The 26925-nt window shown below is 42.8% G+C and overlaps 1 protein-coding gene across 1 annotated transcript; it reads left to right on the forward strand.

Annotated features, from left to right (window-relative positions):
* The first annotated feature begins 207 nt into the window (after positions 1–207).
* IGSF22 (immunoglobulin superfamily member 22) lies at positions 208–24005 on the forward strand. Its single transcript, XM_019474490.1, is given in 30 exon segments — positions 208–231; positions 2320–2353; positions 2421–2549; positions 3258–3326; positions 4406–4438; positions 4441–4512; positions 4657–4782; positions 5982–6230; positions 6565–6791; positions 8632–8650; positions 8653–8753; positions 9381–9522; positions 10736–10941; positions 11207–11281; positions 11283–11378; positions 11380–11545; positions 12510–12684; positions 13520–13562; positions 13747–13850; positions 13852–13871; positions 15768–15960; positions 15962–16053; positions 16770–16779; positions 17549–17627; positions 18617–18690; positions 18692–18792; positions 20262–20555; positions 21095–21174; positions 22556–22910; positions 23953–24005. Coding segments are annotated over 30 exon segments (3441 nt in total).
* Positions 24006–26925: the final 2920 nt, after the last annotated feature.

The raw sequence follows: 26925 nt of genomic DNA on the forward strand, positions 1-26925 counted from the left end.
ACAAGCTACTGGATCGTAAACCTGTAACATTTTCATGTTCAGAAAATCTGTGGCCAAGGATGAAAATTTTGGTCAGGTAAAAGAAATATAAGTAAAGGGAATTCCATTTGTAAGGTGAAAGGAGGAACTGTTAAAATGGTGGGTTGGCCTTTAAACCGTGTCACTGTGAGCTTTGTAGGATTTGAAAATCCAAATAAATGCGAAGGTATGCAGAGTTGTGCAGTGGAGCAGGTGAGTAAAGCAGCATGCTATATGCCTTCTGATTTTAGCACTTGGTGCTACTGATGTGGATTTGCCCCATAATGAATGAGGGCAAAATACGCTCTTTTCTAGGGCTTTTGGGATTATAGAGTAACATCTCGTCTCTTCCTAACCAGCCCCAATCATTGCTGTCACCAACGACCATTGGTATGCAAGAGTGAAAGGGTGAGAACAGAACAGTGAGAGAGGGTGGTAAGGGTGGGGAGAATACCTTTGGGTAGACCACGCAAAAGCAAGAGTGATTTTCTCTTGGCTTCTTGGTTTGTAGGAAAGACTTTAAAAATTGTGTCTCTCTCAGAAAATTTCTGAGCAGAAGTGAAAAGACATAACAGGGTGTAGAGATGCATGATATCCCTGTATAATTTTAGATGGTATATGGACATACATAGTCTAGGATAGAGACTCTTCACTTGTCTTCTGTGCATAAGGAGTCAGAGAACATTTGACTCTTGTACAGGCAGGCTGGAGACAAAGGCCAGCTAAGCAAGGAGACCATGGTATATATATTCTGATAAGGAAAAGGATCTCCTTGGGAGGATGCCCAAAACAGAGCACTTTTGGCATAGCTATAATTTCTGCTGGCAACAAAGCAAAGTCTCAAGGTCATATGGTCTTAACATTGTCTTCCCTGTGGACTGTATCTTCTAGGTTGCAGTGCATAATTACAGCTTTATCATTGTGCCCCCAAATCTTGGAAAGACTTGTGTTTTGGGTTGATTTCCTTCTGCCCCAAGATCCTTCAGCAGCACACAACTGCGTCAGAGACTACCATTCCTTACTGTATCTGTCTTGCCAGGGAACACTTTTTAAAACTAGGGAGCTACAATTTCTAGATGACTAGTACTCATCCCTCAAAGACTAGAATCGAATAGTCCCTTTTCCCCAAACTGCCTTCCATACTGGGACCAAGTCTTGGCATAGCTGTAGGCAGCAGAGTCCCCACTGGAAACAGGCTATATGGTGACAGAATTTTTTCCTGTAGTATGGTCATATGGCCTCCCTACGTGATGCACACCAAGCTGACAAAAGGTGGGCTGCATCTGTGCGGTGGGGTTTGCCTTCTGCTGAGGGGGAAGTGAGTATTTTTGTTCTTCTCAAAAGCCAGCATGTGGTCCACCTGCTATTGCAAGACTATAGGTATTGCCCCTGCATCAGCCATTGCCTTTGATTAGAAACATTTTGTCTTGCTTTGATTATCTTGGCTTAAAGCAACCTCCTTACTCGTTCTGTCTTGACACTGCAGTGAGGACAATGACACGGTCCCCAGCCACATCCACTGAAAGTAGGGTGCGCACAGGCCCTTGTAGCATTCACATGTCCCACTGTATGTGATATACTTAGGAGAGCTGGGGAGGTCCTTGATTAGGGAAAAGTGCAGTGAAATAGTCTAAATGAATAAGCCGGAATAATCCAAGCTGGTAGTAGAGATTCTGTTGATTTTCCTGGTGTAAAACTGAGACCTTTTGCTATTAACCACAGAAAAATATCTCAGTTCCAGTGAGGTGTTTGCACGGAGCTGTTAGAAATAAGTATTCAGGGCCAGCTCTTTACTGGTCAGTCTGGCTGGAAAAAAAATACAGTTTTACCTGAACTGAAGAACTAGTTCTTATAAAAACAAATTAAATGGGTTCATTCTGATAGAAAAAAGCAGCTCTTTGGAGCCTCCTGAAATGAACAGTTTAAAGGAGGAGGATTTGTCTAAACACAGGGCATGAGCAGCACTCAGGAGCTTAGTACAGCTTGTGCAGAAGAGAATAAGTCCTAATGGGCCTTTTGATACATCCAGTTTTGATACCTTTCTTGAATGACATCTAACATCAAAGCACCTTGCAGCACCCCTGTGCAGCAAGGCAGCCCAATTTTCCCATTGTGTAGATGACAAGACAGGTACAGAAAGAGCAAATTACTTGCCCAAAATCCCACAGAAAGACTGGAAGGAAGCAAGGAATTGATCAGCAGTCTCCTACGGACAGCTAGCACTCTTCCTGCTGCACAAACCTTCCTTTCCCAAGAGTTTTAACTGACTGGGGCAATTCTCTGTGTAACTTTATGTTTCAGGGCTTCTTGCTGTATCCACCCTTTCCCATGCCCGGTAAATAAATCCTTCATATACTACCTCTCTGTTCTGCTTGATTAATGTATTTTTTGCCCAACCAAAGAAGTTGTTTCTAGGAAGTCTTCTGCCTTATTGGAGTCTTTTAACATGGTGATATGCTCCTTGGAGATCCTTGCTGGAGAAAGCATTCCTGAATTTATGGAAAAACCTTGTCTGCTGGCAACACCTGAAGGTGAGTAAAAACAATTTCTGGTGAAAGACAGTTCTTTACCTAGTACATGCCAACAACTGACTGCATTTTCAGGTGTTCTTAGGTATATTCACCCACCTCATGCAAGTAAATATGGTCTGTCATCTTCTACAGCTGGAAGAGTGGTAAACAAAAACAGGTGCAAACTGCAGTTACCTATGCCCATCCTCACTATTTTTAGAGATTTGTCGTGGATCAGTCAAAATCAGCGGGAAAGCTGCTGGAAACCTCTCCATACCGATTTAAATACAGCCGTTCTTGTTTATGCAGAACTCATGATCGAATGATTTGGCTGGGGCTGGAAGAATGTGACCTTTAATGCATAAGTAAATAAGCCTTTCCATCATGTATAATTTCTCCCATGTGACAGATCTGTGACTGTCTAAAGTGACAGAAAAATCATATGAGTCCTTATTATATATCACAAAAAAATCACAAATCATTCCTGTCAATGTGCAGAGCACTGCTAATGAACAAATTTCATTCCCAGGGTGGTAGCTGTGATGGATGTAAAGTTGTAATAAGTACATTAAGTAAAGTAAAGCAAGGTTAATCTAATCTCGTCCATAAAGCAGACAGGAAGAGAAACCATGCATTTAAAATAAACCCAAACAGAGAAAGTAGGTAACAGGCCCCTGTTCCATTTCACTCATTCATTCATTAATTCCAATGTTTCTTTTTGAATTTTAGGAGACAAAGCAATATTCTGAGCTAAAGTTAAAAGTAAACCAAAGCCTAATGCAACATGGAAAAGAAAGAGTGGGTACCAACAGAAGAAGGATCCAGAATGTTTTTGACAGTATTTTTAAGAAGTATGTGCTAAGGTAACACACCTTTTTTTCTTGCCATTAGCTCATTCTTTTTTTTATTTCCACAGTGAAAAACTGTAAAAAAGAAAAGCTTAAGCACTATAGTGTTCCTCAGCAGCAATAAAAAAGTCCCGTTTTGCAGTCGGCCTACTGCAATACTGCTACTTTCAAATACTGTTGTGTGCTTATAGGGTAGTGTTTCCAATCAACAGAAAAAGAGCATCAGAGCAGGAACCGTTATTTTTGTTACTTGGTTTTGTGTTTAGCATAGTGAGGCCCTAATGCCTCTTGTGTGCCGTTCAGGCAAAACCAACGCTAAATCTTAATAATTCATAATATTCAAGACATATGTCCAAGTTCAGCCCTGTTTAATTTGTAATGTCCCATGGCTGCAAAAGTTCTGCCCTTCTTCTGTTCTTTTCCTTACTTTCCTTGCTCTGTCCCTTTCTCTCCTCTCTCCTTAATTCTTAGTTCACTCTAATTTACCTCTTCTCTCAGGCAGTCCTTTGTTTACAAGTCTGCCAGCCATGGCAAGTCAAACTCTCTTTCTTTTCCTACAGTACTCCAGGGTCTAAGTCCAACAGCTTCCATCCACCCTCCTCTGGTCTCTGTATTGCTTACGCAGTTCAGGGGTGATACTCACTTTCAGTGCAGAGCACCAGAATAAAAGGATGTCTCTGAGAAGAAATGTGGCTTCATTTTGCTGCCCTAGGTGGAGAATGGATCTGATCCAAAACACATCACTGTTAGTGGGAAGACTTTGTTTCTGGGGCTTTGGGAAGACTGTGAGGGGTCTTTAGGGAGGAGGGAGCATTGAATTTGGCCTCAAAATTTCTGCCCTCAGAGATTCTGGATTTTCAACAGGTCAATTCTGTTAATGATTAAAAAAATACTGATTTAAACTCAAATAAAAAGAGGAATTCACTAGTACATTTGCCATATCTGCCTCTCACCACCCCAACCTATGTGGAGCTTTTGCTTATTGCTTTCTCTGTTTTTTTTCTTTCCAATCTGAATGCTTCTCCTGAGATGATACAGATAACTACAAGTGTGTAGTGTCCAATACCACACCGATGCCATCTACACAGTATCCTTGATCATGACTAAAGTTAAGCTCGAGAGGTCTGCCTTGACTAGTGACTAGGCCAGTTACTAACAACTCGGCTTGGAAGAATTTTTAAGTTAGACAAAATGGAGAGTACAAAAAGAACGTGTTTTCAAAGGTGCAAGCATTGTGCTTATTATGAGGAAGAGCCTTCGTGTTCCCTGTATTCCCTGAGAAAATAATGATATGAAGCATATGGGTATGCAATATATCCTGTGCATCACCAATGTGAATGGGAAAGACCTAGGCACCTACAGTCTTCTTGTGGCTGACAAACTCTCTGTTATGCTGAGAGTGATAGGTAACCTTTGCTCTTGGATACATGAGGTTCTGTGTACAATGTCAACATCTGCAGACAAAAATTCGAGGGTCAAAATTGGTAGGCCAAACTGTGACCTACTTGGTTTTCTTGTATGTCTTTGCAACTTTCATGATTCACTGGTCTTTTTAAGCTCAAACAGAAATCTAACATTGTACAAGTCATAAACCAACCCACAATTACCAGAGTGCCCATGTGAAAACACCTTTCATGAGAGCAGATTTCAGTTTGAAGCCTAGTTATTACATATAATAAGCCAAATTCTCCACTGACGTCAGTGTGGCAGGAGTGTGAGTCACTACTGAATTTGGACCTGTTTTAGTGGAAAAGATGGGAATGACAAAATGCACCTTGGCACTGTCCTTTTAGTGGAAGTGAACTTTGCTCAAACAATGTTACAGGACCTGGGAGTGAGTGGATGGGCCTGGACATAATGACAATGATATTTTCATCTGCATATGCTTCCTACAACCAGCCAAATGTGTGCCTGCTGTTTGAAAGAAAACCAACCACATTATATACAGCAAACTTGCTTTAAATCAATGCTAAGTAAAAGTAATGCTGCCCACCTGCCTTACCTTTTATCACAGTAGGACCATCTCTTAAAGATAAGCTTTGCCATAAGTACCATTCTTTAAGTATAATACTTATCTTTTTGATAAAGCCCTTGGCAGGGCTTGGGCACAGGCTATTTGGTAGTGTGGTAGATTACCTTACTTAAGCCAAATAGTAATCCTGTGCCAGGCACTGCAGCACTCTTGACAGATAATGCAGGAAGATGTCAGTCCTCCTTCAGCTTGCCAGATGGTTCCAGGTATGCTTTTAGATGTCATCTGCAGTTGCCTGAAGCCATTTACTTTACAATGAACTACAGTAAAGGAGAGAAAAAAAAGCAGAGCTAAGACAGAAGAACTGAACAGAAAAGTAGTGTGTCTGTTGTTAATCAGCTTTGTAGGATTACATGCAACTTTTACTGAACATTATGAACTGTAGTTAGCTTAATTTCCACTGAAGTTGAAGGAATGAATTGATCTTTCTGCTACCACTCAAGAAAGAAATCAAAATGACTTCACTGAAGTCTATCTATTTAGTGTAGGAAAACTGAGATCGGGAACTAAGCATAACAGAATGAATATTTGTCTTTTTGGTATTTTAACATGTGAGCCCCTAACTCCTGACAGAACTGAAACCACTGAAAGTGCCTGAAAGACAGACAGCAGTGTTTGGAATCTGCCTGCCAAAGAAAGTGCAAAACTTCACCTAGAAGTTCAATGGGAAAGGGTTGAAGTGGGGTGATAAGTATGAAATCATCACGTCTGATGATGGATTGGCCCACACTATGAAAATTAAGGGTGTTCTGTCTAGTGACTTGAAAGAACTCAATGTTGAGACTGGAGATCTAGTGCAGAACACTCCACTCTTCATTGATCGTAAGTATTGCAAAGTAATCATCTTTGGGCAGTGGGTGGATCAAATGCAAGATAGCAAGGTTTGAGCTGCAAAATCCATGAAGCTAAAACACAAAGCCCCAGAGCTTGGGCTGAAAAAAATGGAAGCCGCAGTCTCATAAATCTAGTCTGTGGACAGGCAAGCAGAGGAGCATCAAGACCTCATTTCCACACTGGAAGTAAAGTCCCAAGCCTGGAATCTCTCCTGTGCAGGAGCCCATGTTATATCCTGCAAAGGCAAAGCCACCTGTTTTTATTTATAAGGTGCTTGCTGGTATGTGCCATTTTTTCTTGCCAACCCCTTCCCCTTTCCCAGGGGTTCCAGTTCAGTTCGTCAGCAATCTCAAGAACACCCAAGTGAAAAAGAAGGGAAAAGCCTGCCTGGAATGTGTGCTGACTTCTGAAGATGTCACCCTGAAAGGGATGTAGAATGGATGAGTGATTGAGAGGTCTCCTCAGTACATCATGAAGCATGAAGGAAAGAGAGCAGTGCTTATCATTAATGCTGCTGAGCTGAGTGACTCAGGAGATTGCACAGCCATCGTAGGCTACGCAAGACAGTGACCCTAATGAGCAGTACAGCTGTGCCAGTGTAACTGTGGAAGGTAAGTGTGAATGGCTCAAGAGAGGAAGAGGAGGAGGAATAGTGGTCTCTACACTGTTCTTCAGTGACCTCTGCAGAGGAGCAGTGCTGCTTTGCTATAACAGCTAGGAAACTAATGTGAGATAACACTGCTCTGCAGTCTATTTATTGTTTAACATGGAATAAGCCGTTAGTCTGTGCCCCCTCTTGGTAGCATGCAGATAATAATTAAGGACTTCCCTTTGCTGTATAAAGCGGTAGAAGCATAAAGCAGTAAATCTTCCATTTAAGTCCTTGCACGTGTCACAAACCAGCCTAGTAAAGTGTACCGTGTTTTTTATTTTAATCAGGTTGTCCTAATGAATTCTTACTGTGATTCTTTAAAGCGACCCGCGGGACATTTGACTGCAGCCTGCCGGGGACCAGCAGCACAACATGAGGCTGGTAAATAATATCACATTTGTTTTGTGAATTAATTTTGCAGTAGCGTTATTGATGCTGTAAACTTAAGTCTATGATCCTTATAGAAAGACACAAGGCTGTTAAGAGCAGGGAAAAAAGTTGGAAATCTTAGCTTCATGCTCTCAGCATAGGCTGGAGAAGAATTTCAAAGTTAGGATGTGGATTTTAGTAGCTGTTAGTATTTGAGACTACTTCTGTTAGATGTGGACCAGCTTTGAACTATGCCCAGGTGCCTTCCATGAAAAGTGCAGCATTTTAAGACCATTTTAAAATGAACTGCTTGGAAGGAGGATAAAATTATATTAGTGTATCCTTCACAGGTTCAGGAACAACTGAATATTCAGTTGGTAGGATGGCATGAAGGAAACTTCAGGGGCCAAAAGAAGCTCAGCTGTGAGGTCAACCAGATTTTCTCACATGGAAGATTGATCTACCCTAGTGCCCATCCCTGACAGATGTCTCTGTGAGGCCGGTCTCTTCCTAATAGTCCTGCGTTTCCTGTGTCAGATGATGCCCCACAAACCCTGTCCTGGTGCATGGACTTGAGTGGAGGTCACTCCATTAGTTGCATTTTGGCCGTGTATTTCTCATTTTGTTTTCCCAAAACAGGCCAGAAGGGAGCAGTTTCCCAATGGCATCCCCAGCCCTGGGCTTTCCAGGCGTGCAGCCTGGCGAGGAGTCTGTGGCCAGGGTTGAGTGTGGCTGGCGGTGGGCAAGGAAGCCCTGGCTCCTGGAGGATGGGTACCAGGCCTGGTATGCGAGTGCCCTCTGTGGGCCATGGCCAGAATGGCCTGAAGGGACAGTGTGGGGCAGGGGCCGTTTCTGACCACTCCTCTGGGACAGAAACCACTTCTGTGGCACAGGTAACCTGGAAAGCCGTGGCTGAGCTGGCTCTGACTCCTATGCACAATGGAATTGCAGGCTGCTGCCTTAGTTACAGATTCATCTTTCACCATGCAGAGTTCAGGTTCAGATACAAATACTATGTAGGCAGTAGAGGAAGTGTTCAGCTGGTTTGACAGCTCCTCTGGACCAGCTGAGGGTCTGGAGCAGTGCCAAGAGGCTGTGTTCTGCTTCAGCTTTTGGGTTCCTATAGCTACATTCCCTCCAGTGAACACCCATAAAGAAGGGCAAAAACTACTTAGGAACAGCGTTTCTCCATCCCCCTTTCTTCCCATGATGTCCAATTCACTAAACCACTTTCATCCTGAGGGCCTGTCTATTTTGTTATGAGGTCTCCCTGCCATTAAATACCTCCTTGGTGTTTGAAGTGCTCAGTCAACAATCATTCTGCATGGTTTTTCTGTTCACATGCTTCCACCGGGATTTCTTCCAGAGACATTTGCAACCATGAAGAGTATGTGTGTGACGTTCATGCTCTAACTGGGGATCCTGCCGAGCATTGTGTTGTCCTGAACGACACGAAGGTGGAAGGAATACGGCTTAATGATGGCAAATAGGTAAAATGCCCATGGTATTGTCAGTGTAATGAAAGGCTGCAAAACCCTAGTGGGAAGTTTTCTCTAAATAGCTACTGTGGGACTTGGCCTGGTTTTGGTAAAGGGCTTTTGACTAAGGACAAACAGATGGACAGATAAGACAAGAATGGATCTAATCTTTTCCAGTCTACTACAGCCTCAGTTTTACTAAGTTTTGGCTTTGAATCTTGGCTTTTTCAAAATTTTCTTTCCCAGTCTCCTGTAAAGATGCTTTCACATTTGCTAACCCATTTTCTCAGCCTGTAGACTCGCATTCTTTCCCACAAGGTTGGCTTCTCACCACCCACCCTTCTCCCTCTCCCAGCCTCTGATTTTCAGAGTAATCAGTAAATGTATCCTTCGCATGTTAATGCACACCCTTCCTTACATGCCATGTGGCTCCTCTATGCAGATGCACAGATCACTCTGTCCACATAACACTGAATTCGTTTTGTCCATAGATCACAGAGCGTTTTACTGGAGCAGGAGCTGGAAATCCTGACCGCTTAGTCATCTTAGAGCAGGAAACTGATCAGAGGATTCAGGGACAAGGTTGGAGATGGTGTTTGTTGCAATGTGAGTTGTTTCCTGCCTCAATCTTCTTGTCAGATTACGGACATGAAAAGGATCTGTGTAGTGAAGCAGGGAGCCATCCGCAAACTCATCATTGACAGAATGGGAGAGGAGCATGAAAGGAGGTACACGTTCAGAGCCAAAGGGGGAGAGAGTGGAGCAACAGTTGCCACTAGAGGTAGCCACCCCATCTCTTTACTGCTCTTTACCAGGTGTACACAAACACTTGCAGAATCAGTGCTTCACCAGGTCTCCTTATCTGGGCCTGTACCATTTTACAGGCTTATCTATGTGCATGAGCAAAACCTCTTCTTTCTGCTGCTTTGTTCCCCGAGGGGAGAAAATTGAACAGTCGTACTGCTTGATTTTAAGTGACTAAGCACAGGTATCTGTGTTTATAAATCAAGAATTTTGGCCTGAGCCTTTACTTCAAACATTGTTGTCATGAGCAACAAGAAAAACACCTTTTCTGAAATTATATATAGAAGTACATAAATATGCATATTACTCAGCTCTTGGCAGCCAGATGGCGCCAGATGGACTTTCAGACTCGTCTGCAGCATGGAAATAAGTCTCTTTCTGTCCGCTGAATCAAGGCAAGGCAGATAGATACCGCTGCACGAACAGCAGGACAAACGCAGCAGTAAGGATGCTGTGGCTGCAGCACCGAATATTTATCATACCTGTGTTGCAGTAAAAACCCATCCACAGCAAAGCTTTGGTATAGGGAGGGTTGATTTTCCTGCATTCGAAAATATTTTTAATGCCTTTTTATGACTTTCAGCAGAAGATTGTCATTTTGAAACATACACATTGTGTGACAAAAATAAAAGGCAAAACACCACATATGTTTAGGAACCTGGTTATTTTTCTTTATTGTGTGCAGGACATCCTTATCATTTTTCCATATTACTCTAAGAAATGAGGGAGCGTTTTCTTTAAAGCAGTACCTAACTTTGATTCTACTATCTTTATCATGATCATAGATATCCCAGCGTGGCCTTAGGGAAGAACAGCACAAAGGGCTTCTTCTTGTGCCTTGCAAAACTTAGAAACTGCTTGGAATCAAATCTCCAGGCCCTAGGGAAGCGAGGAGCTTTGGGGCTTGCTATTTCCCAGAGGTCCCTCTTTTTCTGCTGAGCTGAACAACTAAAGGAGGTCAGCCGGCTCCCTGTACAAGAAACAGAACTAAATTAACTGAATCAAAACACGCTGAAGATTATGAGTGTCCCCGAAGACTTTCACAAAATACAGGATTCTTATATTAAAAACATGAAGGAGTGTATGAAGGGCCCAGCTTTGGACCACCTTTTCTGGGAACTCGCAGACACAGGAAAGATGTCAAGCTATATTTGCAGCTGCAGCTTTCAGATGTCTTCTGTTCTTTCCAGATTCTCCTGTTATTGAAGAATCTGTCCTCGAGCTTGTTGCTGCACACAGCGTTACTGTGAAGACTAAGCATACAACAAGCATCAATGTGCCTTTCAAGGCAAAGCCAGTGGCCAAAGTCACATGGTTCAAAGATGGCATTGAGGTGACATAGGAAGAGAAAGTGGTGATGGAGAAAGCCAGTGACTGCGTTACAATCAAAATCTGTGTGAGAAGACATGCTGAATCTGAAAAATTACTGTGGCTCGGCTTCTGACAATCCTTACCTCAACTTTGTTAGTAGGTCCTAAATTAATCATTTTATAGCAGGACAATCAGGTAGATATGTTGGGTTACAGACACTGTAATTCAGACTTTCTTTTTAAAAATCTTGCAGTGGCGCAGATTCTGAGTTATCAAATTCAAGACAGTTTAGTTTTGCTGTAATCTACACTGATTTACACCGTGACAGGATATGACCCTCTAAATAACAGCCCTCCATGTCACTCTGGTCAGCTGCTCACACTGCAGACAAACTAAAACCCCCACAGGGGAAAGCAGAGTTCCTCTTACACATGGGGAAAATGTAAAATGAGATGGAAAGCACCCAAAGGCAATGGAGGAAAGCAGGTGACTCACTTTGTCATCAAGAGGAGGGTGGCTGGAGAAAAAATCGTGGATCAAAGTAGTGGTGGTGGAGAGCAACTACACCACATTTGCTATGGAGAAGGTGGAGGAAGGAAAAGCCTACTAATTCAGAATACGTGCCATCAACTCTGAGGGCTTCATCGAGCCCCTGGAAACAGAAGAAATTTTTGCTGGAGAACCTGTTAGCCAGCTGGTTTTAATGTGGTTTCACAGTCCCGCTTGCCATGATTTTTGTCCTCTCCCTCCTTGCCAGTCCCCAAAAGAACACTGTCCCCTGTGCTTCAGGGGACAAATTCCAAGGACAGAGCTTAGAAGCTGCTTTGTGCTTAGGCTAATAACCAGGATCAAATACCCAGGTCCTTTCACTGCAAATGTTTGTGGACTCAGAAACCCCTCGACATGGGCTGGCCACAAGGGAGTACTGACTAACACACTGTTCTAGTGTCAGTTACGTAAGTTTAGTGGGATACGGCAGAAATGAAAAGTGGCTTTCTCTGGAAAATACTGTGGGGGAGGAGAGAAGATAATTTAAAAGGGAATGCTTAAAAACATTTTGTTTTGCGGCCAAAAAAAAAAAATATGTCAGCCAAAAACTAATTTGGTTAGAAAACACTGCTGAACTATCTTCTGGGAGTTACAGTTCAGGTACCTCTTGTTCCTGTTTTTCCTTTATGGACTGGAAACCCCAGTGAAAGGGGATTTGCAGTTCTCTTTGCCCAAGACCAGGGTGTATCACAGTGCAAACAGCAAATCTGGCCTGTTGAAACATTTCAGAAAGAAAATTACCAACCTGAAGTAATATATATAATTTTTCATCTAAAATTTTGCATTTTTGTCCAGACTTCCTATGGATTAGGGAAGGCGTTTCTGAGCTGCTCTGTAATGCATCACAGAAAGAGCTCATTTTCAGAAGAAGTGCAAGAATTGAAATGTTTCAGCATTTGAAATGACAAAGGGAATTAGATGGCAAAGAAAGAGTCTTTAGAAAAAGGTTGTGGCCATGAATAAACCTAAACATACCAGTTACCCTCCTTGACTTCTTGCTATACATACATACATATATATTTATATACACACACATAACATACACACAGTTTGGAGTCAATGAATTCTGATTGTACTGTGCTAATTTTATTTTCTTCTGTGTAGAGCCTCTGAGACAGGTGTGTCAGCCTCAAGTTGTAGATGTCAGGAAAGAAGCTGTCACCATCACCTGGAACGCCCCAGTCCAGGATGGAGGCTCCCCAGTGCAAGGTTACCCCATAGAAAAAAGGAAGAAGGGCAGCAATCTTTGTGTCCCAATCACCAAGGAGCCAGTCCCAAAGTTAGATAAGCTTTGGATGCAAAGCAGAGTATTGATTAATCAAGGAAAATTTCACCATGACATCTAGCAAGATACACATTTCGACATATGCTGTTCAAAGTGAGATTTTCAGCCCTCAAATAGAAATGGCTTGATACACATGAGCAACAATGAGAGGGCAGAACACTCAGCACCTCTGAAAGTCACACCTATGGACTTGGGTGCCTGATTTCAAGCGTCTATATTTTACATTTCTTCCTACCTAAATTTGGCTGCTTTTACCTGACTTAGACCAGAACTGAATTAAACAAGTGACCAATTTTGTTGTATCCATCAGATAGCAACCATATGATCCATGCTTAGCACAGCTTGTGTAACACATGGGAGTGTTCCTATCAGCAGCAGCATCTGACTAGCGAGACTTTTGCTTTTCCTTTTCTGTTAATATTTTAGTTCTTTCTTGGATTCTTTCCTCTGTCTCATTCAAAATGTTGGACTTTCATATTAATTAAGTTACAATCAATCACACTATCCAAAAATATCCTCCTTAAGGCACCAACTTTACTTATGGTAAATAATGGAAACACTTTTTAAGGCAAATTATTCAATTCCTGAGGTTTTTTGTCAAAATTGAATGGAGGTTTAACCTTGCTTGAAGGCTAGATTGTGGAAGGCTTGGCCACTCTATTGAGTTCTTTACATCATGGGAAATCTCACTGAAGTCAGTGGAGCAAGACACAAAGGTGTTTTTCCCCAGCATGTATGATTATACCAGGCTATAGACCATAATCTAGTGGAAAGCAAATTATGCATTTTTCCTCTTATTATATGCATCAAAATTCCATCTCCTCCTTAGGGAGAGAGATATGAAAATGGAGCAGACCACTGGAGAAGTAAAGGTTAGACCTAGTTAAGGGGCTCCCTGAACCCTCAAATTTATATTGTTCTCCAGCAGTCTGTGAGCTGAAATTTCTTCTTGGTTTATCTCAGTCCAAAAGCAATAAAAAAAAAAAATAGTGACCACTTGGGAACACTTTTATGAGTGATTAGAGAGTTGTGTAATGGCAACATGTCTGTCTCTAGGTACCAGATTCAAAGTGGACCATTTTCTGGAGGATACAGAATGAGTTCCATGTGATAGCTGTGAACCGTGCAGGCCCTGGACTTCTCAGTATGCCCTCAACTTCTCATTGCAAAGGATCCCATCAGTATGTTTCTTTCACTGTTTCATGTCTGGTTTTCCTAAACATGTATGCGATGAGCAGATCTATGCATTTATGACTGAAGTCTGAGGATATGTGGCAGTTCCAGCCTGGCTCAACGTAATGGACTGCATTGTGTTTACAGCTTAACTAAAGATTAAGGAAGGCCTTAATACTGTTGACTATAAACGTAATTATATTATAAGTGCCTGAAAGTGTGATATTATTCACTTAAAATGTGTAACTATTAAGATAAGGACACAGTAAGAGATTCCCACCTGGGAGGAATTGAGTATATGCAAGCAGCAGAGATCGACATGATAAAAGTGCTCTGAGGTGTAGATACCTTTAGTACTTAATGTTTACATAAGGGTTGCCAAAGGCCCTAATGTATGACAAAGAAAATCATTTCTCATACATGTTACTGTGCTCCTTTCGTCAGTCCCCCATCAACCCTTTTAAAAGAAGAGAAAACTCTTGCGGAATTCATGAAAGTTGCTTACTTTCTTTTATTTTAATATTGGATTTTTAGTAGTAAAGAATCTGTGCCTAATTCTAGACTGATCAAAATCACAGGCAAACTCCAAAGAATTACAGTAGCCTCAGAAATGCTGAAATGGCCAGATTTTATTTTGTGCCAATTATAAAGAATTCTTACTCTGTATGACCATATAACTAAAGCATTTTAACAACAAAAGGCTGTCAGAGGCCATCAATAAATAGCTTAAACTATTGATGGAATCTTGTAATAGATACAGGAGTGGGCCTTAGTAGCTGCACATAATTTAGAAAAAAACCTGGCCAAGTGTGGAAGCTGGTATAGCTAAAAAATGAAAGAATTCTATGTAGTAGATGAGAGCCTTGAGGTTAAATAGTTACTCAGATGGGAAAGCATTCAGGTTCCTTTACATCAGAAGACGACACAAAACCAATTTAAAGCCTGAAGCTATGATTCTTCTCCTATTTGAAGACTTGCATTATTTCACATTAGGCCTAGGAGAATATGTACTGTCCATATGCACCATATTCCTCATGACCCTGTGTGCTCATATGAGTGTTCTGTATAAAAGCCATTAGCATCAAGTCTGTCATGGCATGCTGCACCGGTTGACTTTTTTTGGTTTGGGGGTGGGGGGAGGGTCGTTGCATTTTAGCTGAGACTTTCAGAGCAGAACATACACGACTCCCTATTCATTTGATTAAAAACATACAGATTTTTTTAATATTCCATCTTTTGCTCTTCTTACATATTATGGAGATCTAACTAGACTGCTGCAAGGTGGACTAAAGAGGAAAAAGCAAGATCTGTATTTTCAAAAATTACTATTAGTTAGGGTACTGTAATCTTTGGCAAATAAACTTGAAGAACATTAACAGGATCTTGCAAGCCAGTAAGCAAATTCACTAATCCAAGCAGTCCAGATAGCACCTGACCACTTTACAAAGGACTGTAAGAGGGATTTATTAAACAAGAAGAGACACAAGGCACTCAAAGGCATACAAGACAGGTTATAGGAAATGTACTGCAGAGCTCACCCGCCAGCTAGGAAGAGACAGAAGGAAACCTTTAATGCTAGACACCTCTCCCAAACACATGTGGAGAATGAGTGGTCATCAGCGCTCACAGAAGGTGCCCTTTCCAAGCTGAATTCAGATGGTCCCGTGTCAAAAGTTGTGAGGATTTTTCTTAAATGGCCAACCTTGGAACAGGGTCTACATGTATGTGCCATGTTAGAAACTGCATTGTTTTGTTGGACAGAATTTGCTCTGTGTTTATTAAGGCTCCTTTTACCCTAAAACCTTGCAGGTTTGGCATCTTGAAATAGGAACAGCTCTGTATTCACATGTGCAAGCGCAGGTCTGCGGGTACAGTAGTGTGTCACAGCTCTCCTACTGTCACAGAGCCTCCAGGACTGCTGAAGGTGGTGGATTTTTCCAACTCCAGCATTTCCTTAGCCTGGCAGGAGCCAGACCAGGGAGATGTGCTGTCAGGATACATACTAGAGACGTGAGCTGAGGACACCAAGAAATGGACGAAATGCACCAAGATCCCTCTCTGTAGTACCACTTACACTGTGGGAGGCTTGCAGGGGAGACAAATACTACTTCTGAACCCGAGCTGTGAATGAAGCTGGTATGGGAGAAGCAGTGGAGTTACAGGAAGGAATTCTAGCAATGCCACTTTCAGGTAAGATCTGCAGTATCCATCCAGCTGGAACTCCCATCTATCAGCTGTTACTTTCTTTTGGTTTTAACATATACCTCATTTTGTAAAGGGTTATTAAATTCATCTTGCACAAAAGAACATTTAGCATCACAGCTCTGCTTCTTTTTGCTGAGTTTTCAGAGCTGCTGAGAGGAGATGGAGAGCAGCACAAGCTGTGCAGTCCTTGAGCCAAATTAAAATCATTCTGCCCTCCGTCTTGCTGAGCTGTGCCCTGAATGAGTATGTCAGGTATAATGGCAGTTGTTTCTTCCACCATCTGACCTCTTACGTCACATCTCACGTATTTACAGAGGTCACTGTTGGAAGATTCTCTGATTCTTGTCATGGATACTGTAGTCTGAGTATGGGTTAGGAGGGTAGGTACTACAGCAAATAAACCATCATCTTTGAAATGCCCATTTGTTGTAAATACGGTGGTACTGAGACAGGATTATAATTCTTTCAGGCACTCAGTTTGAATGGGATGAACAGTCAGGTGCCAGCATGCTAAAGTTGAAATAATATTATCAGAGGTCATGCTTCAAAGACACTAATTATATCTTGAGAATGAAGGTATCATGACCTGCCATGAAATCCCTAGAGAGCTTACTATTTGAGGTAGCAAAGTATTTAAATCTTTATTGTTTAGGACTTATGATTGCTTAATAATTAGGAAATTCAGAATTTTTATGTCTAAGATACTCCCAGGTAACAAGGCATAGTGCTGACTGCCCTCAGTAGCAGTAATGCCGGCAAGAAAAGATGCATGATTCATGAGTCATGGTTTATAGCACTGATTCCTATAGAGTAGAAGGACATTCAGGCTTGACTGAGGAAGTCTCAGAAGGCAACATCCAGGTGACCGATACAAAAAATGGTTGTTTCTCTTCTCAGTCTCCACTTTGGAACTATACAACCCATCTGTGCAGCATGGCTTTGTTACCACATCTCCAAATAGAGAAACACCAAAAAATCCCAGAAACTGCAGGCTCCAGACAAACTCCTCTGGTGTGGAATGGCAACATGCAGTACTGTACTGAAGACTATGAAAAGTCCTATAAGAAACAGACATTATACAAAATTGCTTGTGGCAGAAGGTGGACAGTAAAATCATCTGATGAGGCATTAAAGCTGCCTCTTCTTTTTCTTTGTTCTCATTCACTTTTTACATTAACTATTTTTAAATGTTCCTGTTCCACCTGCCTCACCTGAAATTGTGCTGAATAGGTGCTCATCACTAAGCTGTTGATTTCTGAGGCATTAATGTTTCTCTTCTGGTGGTACAGGTTTTAGGAAAAGAGCTGGCAACATTGCAATCCTTACACTAACTGCCTTCTGCTGAAACAGTTTGAAGGTTTCTTCCAGTCTCCAGGCGTGACTCAACAGACTGAAGAATGGCTTCACTTTTCTGTGCAATCTCTCACTCTTTTAATTTTTTAATTTATCTCTCTCTGTTTTTCTTTTGTCCCCCCCATAGGTTTGACCTGACTGTGAGGCTGAAGAGCCACATGGTGGTTTGTGCTGGGACAGCACCAAGCATTCATACATCTTTCCCTGTGAGATTCTGTGTTGTGTCCTGTCAAAGGAGGAATCCTGCAACTAGAGTTTTCTTGGGCATCTGGTGAAATACAGCTGCAGGGCTATGGAGGCTGTAGTTGTCCTTTGGCCTTTATCACCTGAGCTGTCACTTTGGTTTAAAAGAAGCTGACTGTTGGAGAAAACTCATGCAGTGCTTTAGGTTCATGAAGTCCTGCATAACTGCTCACTATTTTTATGGCTAGTCTTTTTATAAGCCTCCCTGTGGTGGTAAGGGTAGAGGGACTTTGGGGCATGCAAGTTTGTCAGCTGCACAATCCAGCCCTCTGCAGTTGGAGCAACAGTGTTCAGCAAACCATAAAACATTGGGGAAGCTCTCTGATTCATCACAAGAGAATTTTTCGAGCGTTCAACTACAGTTCATGCTAACTGAAGTGAAATCATTCTTGATTAAACCTTGAGTGACCTAGGGGAGCGATCGGGTTGTAAAGACAACGGTTGAGGTCCCAAAACTGTCCTTTCTGAGGTACAATTTCTATTGACATGGATGTTGAGCTCATTTCTGTAGAGGCTAAGGGCAATTTCTGTGCTTTCCTTTTTTTTAAGCCTAGACTACTGCACGAGCTGAGGCTCTACAGTACCTTGCAGAATCAGCCCCAGTGTAAGAATGTGTTTCTCGGGCTAAATTGTACAAGTTTATCTGTATCACACCAGCTGTTTTTCCTCAGCTTTCAAGATGATCAAACTAATGAACTGTAGCATAAGGTTTATGTGGCACCTCCCAAGCCAAGCCAGCTCTATGCACTTTGCTGGGGACAAAGCCTGCCATTGCCTTTACATCTTGAAGAAATGTCTAGGATTGTTGTCCTTGAAACTTTTTTCTATCATCAGGCTGATCATGTACAAGTGGCTCCTGTAGACACAGATGTCCCTTTTGTGCTCAAAGACGTGGTTTGTTTCTGTTGCCATCCAAGTCAGAACATTATAGCTGCACGTTTGTCTTGGCCAGGGCTCCCCACCACCACCAGTGATGTGGCAAAAAGAAATCATATCAACAAGAGGGAGGACAAGAACCATTCCCAGTCCTTATTCACAGCACCAAGCAATTTGTTTCTGACCTGCACCAGACTATCCTCAAGAATAGTTACAGAGAAGTCCTTTACAACATTCAAAAGCAAGTTACAGGTACAGTATAGAGCAAACTTGAGCATCTCAGTCACCTCTGGGTATTGACAGGAGGTATTCCTCTGCTGATGGAAATTTCACACAATTGCTGCATCAATACTAGAGTTGGGAAGGTTGGGGTTTTTCTTGAAAAAAATCCAAACGATCCCAATCATACACACCCCTTATCCAAAAAATGCCACAGGAGCATCCAAAATGTTTCCACTCAAGGGGAAAAAGACTCCCCGGTCAGAAAGGATTGTCCTACCTCTTATCACTGTGTTTCCCAAGTCCCACCTTCCCGCTAGCTCAGCCAGTTAGCTGAGCCAAGCAGAGGAGCAGCATGGTTCATAGCTGAGGGATAAGGAAGGTACTGCTGGGGCTTTGCTCACTCTGTCCATTGTGGAGGGAAAGGGTGAAGCAGTTATTGCTCCAGACATCCCCAAATGCTGCCTTGTTTTTCATGCCATTATTTGATCAGGCAAATCCCCATAACAGCAGTAACACAACAGTGTCTGTCCCCTCAGCAGTCTGGTGACATCATTTCCATTGCAAGTGTGTCTGTGACAGCCAAGGGGAGGCAGGCTGGCTTGCTCTTTAGAGAGACTCCTATTACTATAATGATCTGCTTTAGGGACCTTTGCAGTGTATTTTGTACTTGTCATCTCTTCTCTTAGTGCTTTTTAAAACTAACAAAAACAGCCTTATTTTTACATCAGAAGAGAATTACATGCACAGGGCAAATTGGTCCTCAGGTTGCTCAGGGTAGAAGAAATCAAGGAAAGAAGTACTTTCCTAGACACACAGGGACTTTGGAAGGGAGGAGCTGAAGTGAAAAATTTTTGCCCCAGAAAAGGACAGAGGGAGGGTCCCAAACAGAAGAAACCAATACTTAAATGTGCTCATTAATTTTTAGATTTCCCCTGACCACCCACTAATCTGCAGCTGGTTGAAGAAGTCCCAAACACTGTGACCCTAAATCATAGCTCAGGTGTGGAAGACAGCTAGCAGACTGATTATGGTGTCCTGAACATGCCATTATTTGATCAGGCAAATCCCCATAACAGCAGTAACACAACAGTGTCTGTCCCCTCAGCAGTCTGGTGACATCATTTCCATTGCAAGTGTGTCTGTGACAGCCAAGGGGAGGCAGGCTGGCTTGCTCTTTAGAGAGACTCCTATTACTATAATGATCTGCTAGGGGTTAGGGACCTTTGCAGTGTATTTTGTACTTGTCATCTCTTCAGAGAGTGCTTTTTAAAACTAACAAAAACAGCCTTATTTTTACATCAGAAGAGAATTACATGCACAGGGCAAATTGGTCCTCAGGTTGCTCAGGGTAGAAGAAATCAAGGAAAGAAGTACTTTCCTAGACACACAGGGACTTTGGAAGGGAGGAGCTGAAGTGAAAAATTTTTACCCCAGAAAAGGACAGAGGGAGGGTCCCAAACAGAAGAAACCAATACTTAAATGTGCTCATTAATTTTTAGATTTCCCCTGACCACCCACTAATCTGCAGCTGGTTGAAGAAGTCCCAAACACTGTGACCCTAAATCATAGCTCAGGTGTGGAAGACAGCTAGCAGACTGATTATGGTGTCCTGAAATGTGATGTCAGTGCCGCCGCGTGGTTCACAGCCGCAGAGAACGTCTACAGCAATAAGCCCACTGTCACAGGCCTGCTCCCAGGGAGGAAATACTTTTTCTGAGTCATTGTCTGCAATGAAACTGGGGACACTGACCCTCTGGATTCACAGGAGCAGTGGTACATGTCCAAAGACAGAGGTAAGCATAAAAATTCATGACAACACTGGAGGAAGATGGGTGCTCTTGTACACAAGACTGTGGACTAAGCTCAGGCTCCCTCTGGTAGCCTTGGATATATCACTAACCTATTCTGCACCTCAGGTCCCCACCTGGGGAATAGACACGAGAATTCCTCATGTCCTATCCCATCCATTTGTTAGCAACCTCTTCAGGACCAGGATTCCTTTTACTACATGTATGTGTAGCACATTACATAGCAGTTCATACAGATGCTGTTTAAATTAAAAATCAAGACAGTAGGGGCCATCCCTGTGCAGGGAGGGTGATATTATCATGTTTTAACATAACAGAAGATTGGTGTTACATATTGTAGCATATTTCCAGTCTGACTGGGATTTGTTTCCTAAATGAAAAGCAAACAAACCTGTCACACATAGGAGACTGTGTGACAGTCTTTGGGGCCAGAAGCTGTAAGAAGTCTCTAAAAGCACATTAAAACTCAGAGGTCATCCCATCAGATAAACACCTTCTCCTTTGTTCAGTCTCTCCCTGTTCAGGCCTAATCAGTAATAAGGATGTCTCGTTAGCAGTACTCCCAAACAAAACTGAACATGCCCCAGCTCATCAAATCAAAATGGTAAGTGATCCTTCTTCCCTAGTCTGGGGCAAAGCAGAATGCAGTTAACTCTGAATAGTGAGATCCAAGCCAAATTTTTTTGCTTGGCCTATGCCTGTTGTAATAAACAATATAGTAATATAAAACAAACTATATATTAATATATTACCAGACTATGCATATATTTCTTCAGAAGCCTATCCACATGCTGCTACAAGTCTTCTAATTCCATTAAGAGTAATGGGCAATACCTTAAAATAACAGAATTAGTAGTACACTAAAATGAGTAATCAGGTATCAAATTGTGTATTTGTATTTAATAATCAGCCTTCCTTGATCGACCTAACTAGACCATAGGTATGTTACTTCAGCTACATGTGCAGCTGAGAAAGAGCACTTCCAGTTGTGTGGCTGTAGTCATGTTCTTGTATGGCAGTACTCTAGGCCTGGATTTTACAGAGTCTGAAACAACTTCAGTAACTTCTGTGCATGTAGGCGAGTACAGAAGAGTAGTAAATGGAGGAAAGCTAGGTTGGTTGTGCCTTGCAGTGCATTCCCTTGAACATTCCTTTGATAACAGCCTGCCTGTCTGACAGCAGGACACAAGTGGATGTGAACTGATTTCCTATTCTTCGTTATAAATGGCAAGTCACAAGGTTTATTTGCACAAACCTGAGAGATGGTAGAAAAGCTCTGAAGGATAAGGAAGAGATAAGCTGTTTTCTGAGAATGAGGTCTCATAAGAGAATTTTGCCATACAGTGCTACATTTAGGATCCAGGGGATTTACCTGATGGGACCCCATGCCAATGCAAAAGGAGATAATAAAGACTTCAAGAACTGTGTTTAAATACAGGCTGAAAATGGAAAATTTGCAGTGGACACTGGAAATTAAATTGCACATGCATTCCCCTTGATTCCCCCAGAGCATTCTGTAGACTATTAATGCCTGGGAGCAACACCAGCAGAGCAATATCCCTTCCTTTACAAGATCACCTGCTTTGGTTTATAATTGGGTGTAATTTAATCATGCATTTCTAAAGTGCCTTGGGAGCCAAATATCCAAAAGCACTTTACAATTTAATGGCATTAGTGAGAGAAGGCATCAATATATCCCCATGGAACAAAAACCTGACACCTTATTTACAGACCAAGAAACAAAGTAATTAATTGCTTGCTTACAGTTGCATAGCAGATTAATGGGAGAATGAGATTTCTGATTCCTTCCTCTCTTGCTTTTCAGTTTGTATTTGTTTGTATGTTGAGATAGGTATGCTGGTCAGATGCTGAGAGTAATGCGGTCTATTGTTCATTCTTCCTCCTCCCTGAGTTTTCCCTGGTGGGAAAGAAGGCCCAGGTCATGAAATGTCATACCCAAGCTCTTTGGATTTGTACTCGTGCAGAAGACTGTCTTGATGGTGCTGGCTCTGTGTTTGCATGTGCGCATGTGCAACAGACAGTGCAGTGTGAAGCATCCCATAGTGACGCTGTCCTCAGCAGAGTGTTTTGACTTCAAGATGGAGTATCCCAGGAAGGACTGTGCTTCCTGTTTCATTGCCCTACTGAAGAACCACAGCATGAGTCATGGCAACGACTGCGCCACGAGCTGTGCTTTCATCAGCAACCCCCACCCAACAGTGACCCTGTACAAGGGCAATATTAGCATCGCATCCAAGTCTAAGTTGTGGTTCAACTCAACAAGTAACATCTGTCTGCTTATGATGCCTACAACTTGCAGCTGCAAGCTGATCATCGGTGGTAAGTCAGATTTGCAGCCACTGTGATTTGTTGGGGGTGATTCCCTCCAGGTTGAGTAACCATAGATTTCATGTTTCTGAGTATAGTTTACACCCTGCTATTTTCCAGGGCGAGTGCACTTACTGGGACTGGCATGGTGGATCACACTTCTCTGGGCCAGTTTGGCTCTCATCCTTGTCCACAGAGGAAGAGATTGCTCAGTCTGTAGGTACTGCAGCTGGAGCTGCAAGGGCCACACTGTAAGAACTTACCTTCATATCCAGAAACAGCCTAACTCTGACTTTGTCTTCCTCTGAAGTCACTGAGATTTGTCTTCAGTTGCTTGAAGGCAGTATTGGGTCCCTTGAAATGGCATAATTTGGCTAGCAGGTCTCATGAATTCCATAGATGGCTCAAAAGCAAATATGGCCATTTCTCAGTCCCTAACCAGGCTTGCCCTGCACCCGTGGCATGCTGAACACCTCCAAGCAGTCAACTGATGCATTCTGACAGCAGTTTTGTGCTTTTTTTGCAGATACCACAGACGCTGCACTGGGTAAATCTGTTCTCTTCCTTTGTGAAATGGCAGGATTTTGCCAACATTGTATGAAAGCTAGTAAAAATTTCCAAGACACAAAAAGGAAGAAAATCAGACATTCCATATTCCCCTCTCACTTCTGTTTTTTTCCATGCTGGAAGCACCCATGGAAGTTTTAAATCAGGTTGTAACACACAGCTTGGTTCCAGCTGGCTCAAGTTGGTCCTATGAGACTGAACACTTCAGGTACATGGGGTGAGGTTTTACTAACAGGAACCCATGACCCACACATGGTTTCCCCATGTCCCCATGTCAACCATAAAGCTTGCAGAGTGGTCTTACAATATGTACAGCAGTGCCTTGAAACGGCTGTGTCCTGTGAGTTTCATCAGCCCCTGGTAAGCTCACCCTGCTTATGATTGATTAACTAGGGATCCTTCAAGGTTAAACATTTGAGGGCAAGGACTCTCCATCCTTTTGTCTGTCATAACACTGAAGTATGTTTCCCCCATTCTCCCTTTCTAGAGAAAGGCCCTGGTGCCTCAGGACCTGTTGGTGTTCTCTTAAAGGGAACATGAGAGAGACACTGCCAGGCACAGCTTGAAATGAAACTGATACAGCACCAATAATGAGGGACTATATTTGGAAAGATTTTTTAAGGTTATTTTTGTCTGTGATCATTGCTGGGCAAGTAGCCCAGTGTGGGTCCGTGGAGGGAAAGGATGTGTACGCTGGGTTTGCTGCTCTGATTTTCAAGCAAACTCATCTGTCTTTCTGTGTAGAATACATGCAACACTTGTTTCACTGAAGCCAGCCACTGCCTACCTAAAAGACTGAAAGCAGTTCTTTACCATTTTTTAAGAATTCCTGGTGTTATTGGGGCTCCCACTTCACGCACTCCCTGATACACTCCCCTCTGAAGCCACAGTTTCAAGCCACAGCTGGAGGACAGTTTCCTAGTCCCTAAAATCAGTGGGAGCTTTCCGTGGCCTGGCATCACTGCCAGCTAGGCTGACACAAGAGGAGCCCTGGCAGCGCCGCTCACCTAGGTTCGGGGAGGGCAGGCAGGCCTGAGGGGTACAAGAACAGCTTTCTATCCCCTCAGAGAGCTGATGGCTGGGTAGGACTTACTTACCTTCTGACTTCCCACACAGAGCTTGTTGAGATGAGGACTGTTACAATAGGAACGTACCTCTTCAAAGTTGTTCAAAGCAGCCTGTTTACAAGCAGAGCTGGCTAAGGAACAAGGCTTGCAAAAGCACTGTGTAGGTGAGGTGCTAATTTATATCCAGATTCCTTAATGGGAGCCTATTTCTGAGGCCTCCTCAGGCTCTTCCTTGCCTTGACCTGGGCAGTCTTCTGGGAGGGTCTCTCTGCTGCTAGGGCTATTTGCAGCTGAGTGAGGTGGGAAAGCAGGAGTCAGAATAAGAGACTGTAAAACTGACTTCAGGTGATAAGGAATTCACTTCAAATTGAGCTTAACTGCAGGTTTATTTTAGATCTCAGGAACTATATTCTTGCTGATTTTAGTTCTGGAAGAGAGGTAGTTACTGCCTGGAGTCAGGTGCTGTAGGCTGGAGGACATCATAACTCATGTGAAAGCACTCTTTGTTAGGCCGGGAGCTCCTTCAGACCAGAACTTGGAAGGCTTTCTTTAAGGACTTTTTTGAGAGACTTTCAATGGTCTTTACCTGGTGACAGGCTGTCCTAAGGGAAAGGAAAAGGAGTAAGGAGTGATCTAAGGGATGAGCAAATCTGCTGATTCGAATAGCTGTGCAGGAGTCTCGGTTGCTGATTTCTATGCTGATTCCATGGGAGCTAAACCTCTTAGATTATTCTCAAATACGTGTCTCCTCTTAATGTATGCTCTTCTGTGTCTTTTCTTTAAGGAAGGACACTTGCATTCTGCTGCTTAGCCATGTTTTCAGTTTTAGCCTTTTTCTTAATATTTGCAAAAACAAATAGGGCATTGTTCCACCTCTATGACACACAGTAGCATCCTTCCTGCTGTTGTAGCTCAGAAGAGATGAATATTATTTTCCTTAGGCTGGGAGGTGGCAGGTTGCAGAGAACACAAATCCTAATGTATTTTAATGGTAATAAAAGGAGCCAAAGATTGCAGTTCTCTCTTCTGTCATTTTGCTTCCGCACTGGTCAATGAGAAGCCTGCTTCTGAGTTCAAGATGAGACTTGGGTTCTGTCTCCATGTCCCCAGATAGCCCAGCCAGACCTTCATGATGATCTAGGCTTCATTATGTCAGATTGTATATAAACATAAAGTCATAAATCTGAAGCACTTAAATCCTTGTAATACCAAGAAAGTAAATACAGCCTGCAGCTTTGCAAACGAGGGAGTCACTTCGTGAAAGAGCTGGCCATAAAATGTAAAACTTGAGATCCAGAAGGGTCCAGGACCTGCACTGCTGGTGGCCAAGACTAGATAAGGAATTACAGAATATCTGAACCATTGAAGGATCAACAGATTGACAGATAGATAAATATGCATATATCTACATTAGGGCTGGTTCTTCTAATTAGAGTGAATTCTTCCAGGAGCCAGTTGTGGAATAAAAGCAGAGCAGTGGCCAACCACAGACACACACTCAGTATGAGAATATTTTGCCACCTTTCTTCCATCTGGAGCTAGGAAGTAGGTGTGAGGAAACAGGATGCTCCTCCCAGCAGGCCTCTAAGTTTTTGAAAGGAATTGTAAAAGACCAAATTAAAGAAAGAGGAAAGAAGCACCCACTTTTGTCTGCCATTAACTCCTTTAGGCTGCTTTGAAAAGAATTTGGTAGTATTTCTGCCTGGTACTGATCCATTCTCACATCAGGAACCACTCCACTTCAGAAGGGGAGTATGAAGGAGTCTCTGTTAAGCCTGCGAGCAGATCCATTTAATGGACTGGGAGCAGTTACACACTCTGTGTTTCTATGCTATAAATCCTTGAAACCTGTTCCACTGGTGACAGATGGCCTGCTTCGGGATTAATGAAACCAAGTATCTGTGCCACTGCATCAAACAGCTGACCAACCAGAGAAAAATGTCAATACTACCCTACTTTTTCCTCCTGGAAATTTTGCTGGGGCCGGGGGGAAGAGAGACTTGGCCATTTGTCTAGGATTTCTGGGCAGTGAGCAGCCTTCCCAGAGCAATCCTTTGCAGCAAGCTGCCTTCTCCCTGGAAGTGTGGACAAATGGCCATTGTATGTGGGACTGGCTGTAGCAGCAAGGGGCGAGCGTGCTTCAGGGTTCTGCATCCCAAGGCACCCGGGACGTGTTGTAAGACAAGCCAGGTGCCATCGTCGCGGTGGTGCCTGGTCGGTTTGTGCTGGATGTGCTCTGTGGGGTGCACATGGCTGTGTTTCAGGGTTCCCCAGACAGGAATACTGTAGCCGGCTGTGACAGTGTTAGTCGGCTTCAGTGGGGCGCTGGGTAGCTCCAGGGCAGAGCCACACGACTGACGGGCGTAACAGTGGCAAAAAATGCCTGCCACGGA

This window comes from Aptenodytes forsteri, unplaced genomic scaffold (assembly GCF_000699145.1).
Source record: "Aptenodytes forsteri isolate BGI_AS27 unplaced genomic scaffold, ASM69914v1 Scaffold8, whole genome shotgun sequence".
Lineage (NCBI taxonomy): Eukaryota > Metazoa > Chordata > Aves > Sphenisciformes > Spheniscidae > Aptenodytes > Aptenodytes forsteri.